At 74.3% G+C, this 1,975-nt stretch overlaps 1 protein-coding gene across 1 annotated transcript in view; it reads right to left on the reverse strand.

Annotated features, from left to right (window-relative positions):
* Positions 1 to 682, reverse strand: part of AURANDRAFT_66862 (hypothetical protein) — a gene marked incomplete at both ends in the record, with an annotated part of 2,277 nt that extends 1,595 nt beyond the window's left edge. Inside the window, one exon of the mRNA XM_009042211.1 lies at positions 20 to 682. Within this exon, the coding sequence (XP_009040459.1) occupies positions 20 to 682 (663 nt within the window). The remainder of the gene's footprint in view (positions 1 to 19) is intronic.
* Between the last annotated feature and the right edge of the window lie 1,293 nt (positions 683 to 1,975).

Genomic DNA, 1,975 nt, shown 5'->3' on the forward strand with positions numbered 1-1,975 from the left:
AGAGGAGCTTCTCGCCGACGAGCGACGAGAGCCGCGCGGCGCGCCGCGCTATCGCCGCGGCCGCGGCGGCGTTCCGCGGCCGCGCGGGCGACGGCGCGACGCCCGCCGCGACGCGCTGGAGCTCCGCGAGCTTCTCCGACGCCTGCGCGAGGTCCCGCAGGGTCTCGCCGCCGTAGCCCGGCGGCAGCGCGGCCTCGTCGCCGCCGGCCGCGGCGAACGCGAACCAGTCCGACAGCAGGCGCCGCGCGACCTCGCCCTCCTCGCCGCTCCGCGACGCCTCCTCGAGGGCCCAGCCGGCGTCGAGCGCCGGCCAGCAGGTCGTTTCCAATTCGCGCTCCATGGCCTCGAGCTTCGACGCGCGCGATAGGAGGTCGCGGCGCGCGGCGGCCGCGCGGTCGCGCGCGCCCGGGCCCGTCGCCGGGCCGAGCTCGCGCGCCCACGAAGCGGCGTCCCCGTGCGCCGCGCAGCCCTCGACGACGCCCGGCAGCTCCCGCGCGACCTCGCGGCACGCCTTCGTCGCCGCGGCGAAGCTGCGCTTCAAAGCGTCGTAGTCGAGGCGCGCCGGCAGTTTTGCTAATACCTCCGGCGACGGCGCCGTGAGGATGGAGCTTTGCGGCTTGACCGGTAGCGACGGCGGTTTGTTTGGGGGAGGCGTACGACTAAACTTGCGCGCAGGCGCCATCGCGCGCGCGCGGCGCGGCTCGAGCTCGAGCTTTGCGGCGCGGCTCCTTCCAGCAAACTTCGCCAAAATGCCCTTTTTGCCACAAGAGATGCGCGTCTAGCAGTGCACCCTGAGCGCGTGTAAGTGCACGCAAAGCAGGCAGAAGTGCAGCAGAAATCATCGGAGCGATGCGCGCTGCCTCGTGGTTCTGCGTCGCGCTCGCGGCCGTCGACGCCTTCAGTCCGCCGCGGCCAACGAGGCCGCTGTCGCCTCAGCCGCGGAGACGGTCCGTCGTCGTCGCGGGCGGCTCGATTCTCCCGCCGAAGCTCCGAGAATACGGCACCTACGGCCTCGTCGCCTACGGGTTCGTCGAGCTTGCGTGGTGGGGCGCGCCGTGCGCGGTCGCCTACCAAACGCTCGGCGCGCCGCCGGCCTCGCTCGCCGAGCTCCTCGAGGCCGGCAAGCCCGCCTTCCTCGCCGCCGTGCTCCTGTGGCCGAATTCGTGGTTCCGCAACGGCGTCGCCGCGCGCGGCGCGGAGCTGCTCCGCGACGCCGCGGCGCGATAGCGGCCGCCGTCGCGTCCGCGCTCGTAAGGGAGGTTAGTCGCCGCGCGCGTGGCAGCGCATCGGGCAGCGCACGGCGCGCTCGCGCGACCGCGTCCCGCGATGGCCCTGGGCGACGAAGAGCTTCTCCAGGCACTCCGCGCAGCACGGGTGGCCGCAGCGGAGCGTCCCGGTCGTCTCTTCGAAGCAGACCTGGCACTCTTCGCTGCCGGGCGCCGGCGGAACTCCGGAACTTGGTCGCGCCGCGGCCGCCGCCTCGGAGCGCCCCGGGCGCCTGAGCTCGCCGGATCGCGGGGGCGCGTCGAACGTCACGATGCCGGCGAACTTGTTCCCGACGCGCGGGCCGCTCCCCGAGCCGAACCGGCGCATGACGGCGAGCTTGTGGCAGCCCTCGCGGCGGAAGGCCGCGCGCGTCTCGCGGATGGCCTCGCCGGGCGGCACCGCGGCGCCGCGCGCGTCGCGGACCGCGCCGACCAGGTCGATCGAGAGCTCGAAGCACCGGAGCCCGCCGACGCGGTCGGTCTCGACGACGCCGGTGATGGCGCCGACGAGGCGGTAGCCCCCGTCGCGCGGCTCGCGCTCGAAGAAGAGCTTGGCGCCGAGCACGTCGTCGTCCAGCGCGCCCGTCCGCTGGCCGGTGTATCGCGCGACGAGCGTCGTCGCGTCGCGCTCGATCTCGTCGTCGGGGTAGTCGAGGACGCCGTTGCCGAATAGCTGCGGCGTGGGATTGCGGAAGAGGAGCGTGAGCGCC

This window comes from Aureococcus anophagefferens (assembly GCF_000186865.1).
Source record: "Aureococcus anophagefferens unplaced genomic scaffold AURANscaffold_28, whole genome shotgun sequence".
Classification (NCBI taxonomy): domain Eukaryota; class Pelagophyceae; order Pelagomonadales; family Pelagomonadaceae; genus Aureococcus; species Aureococcus anophagefferens.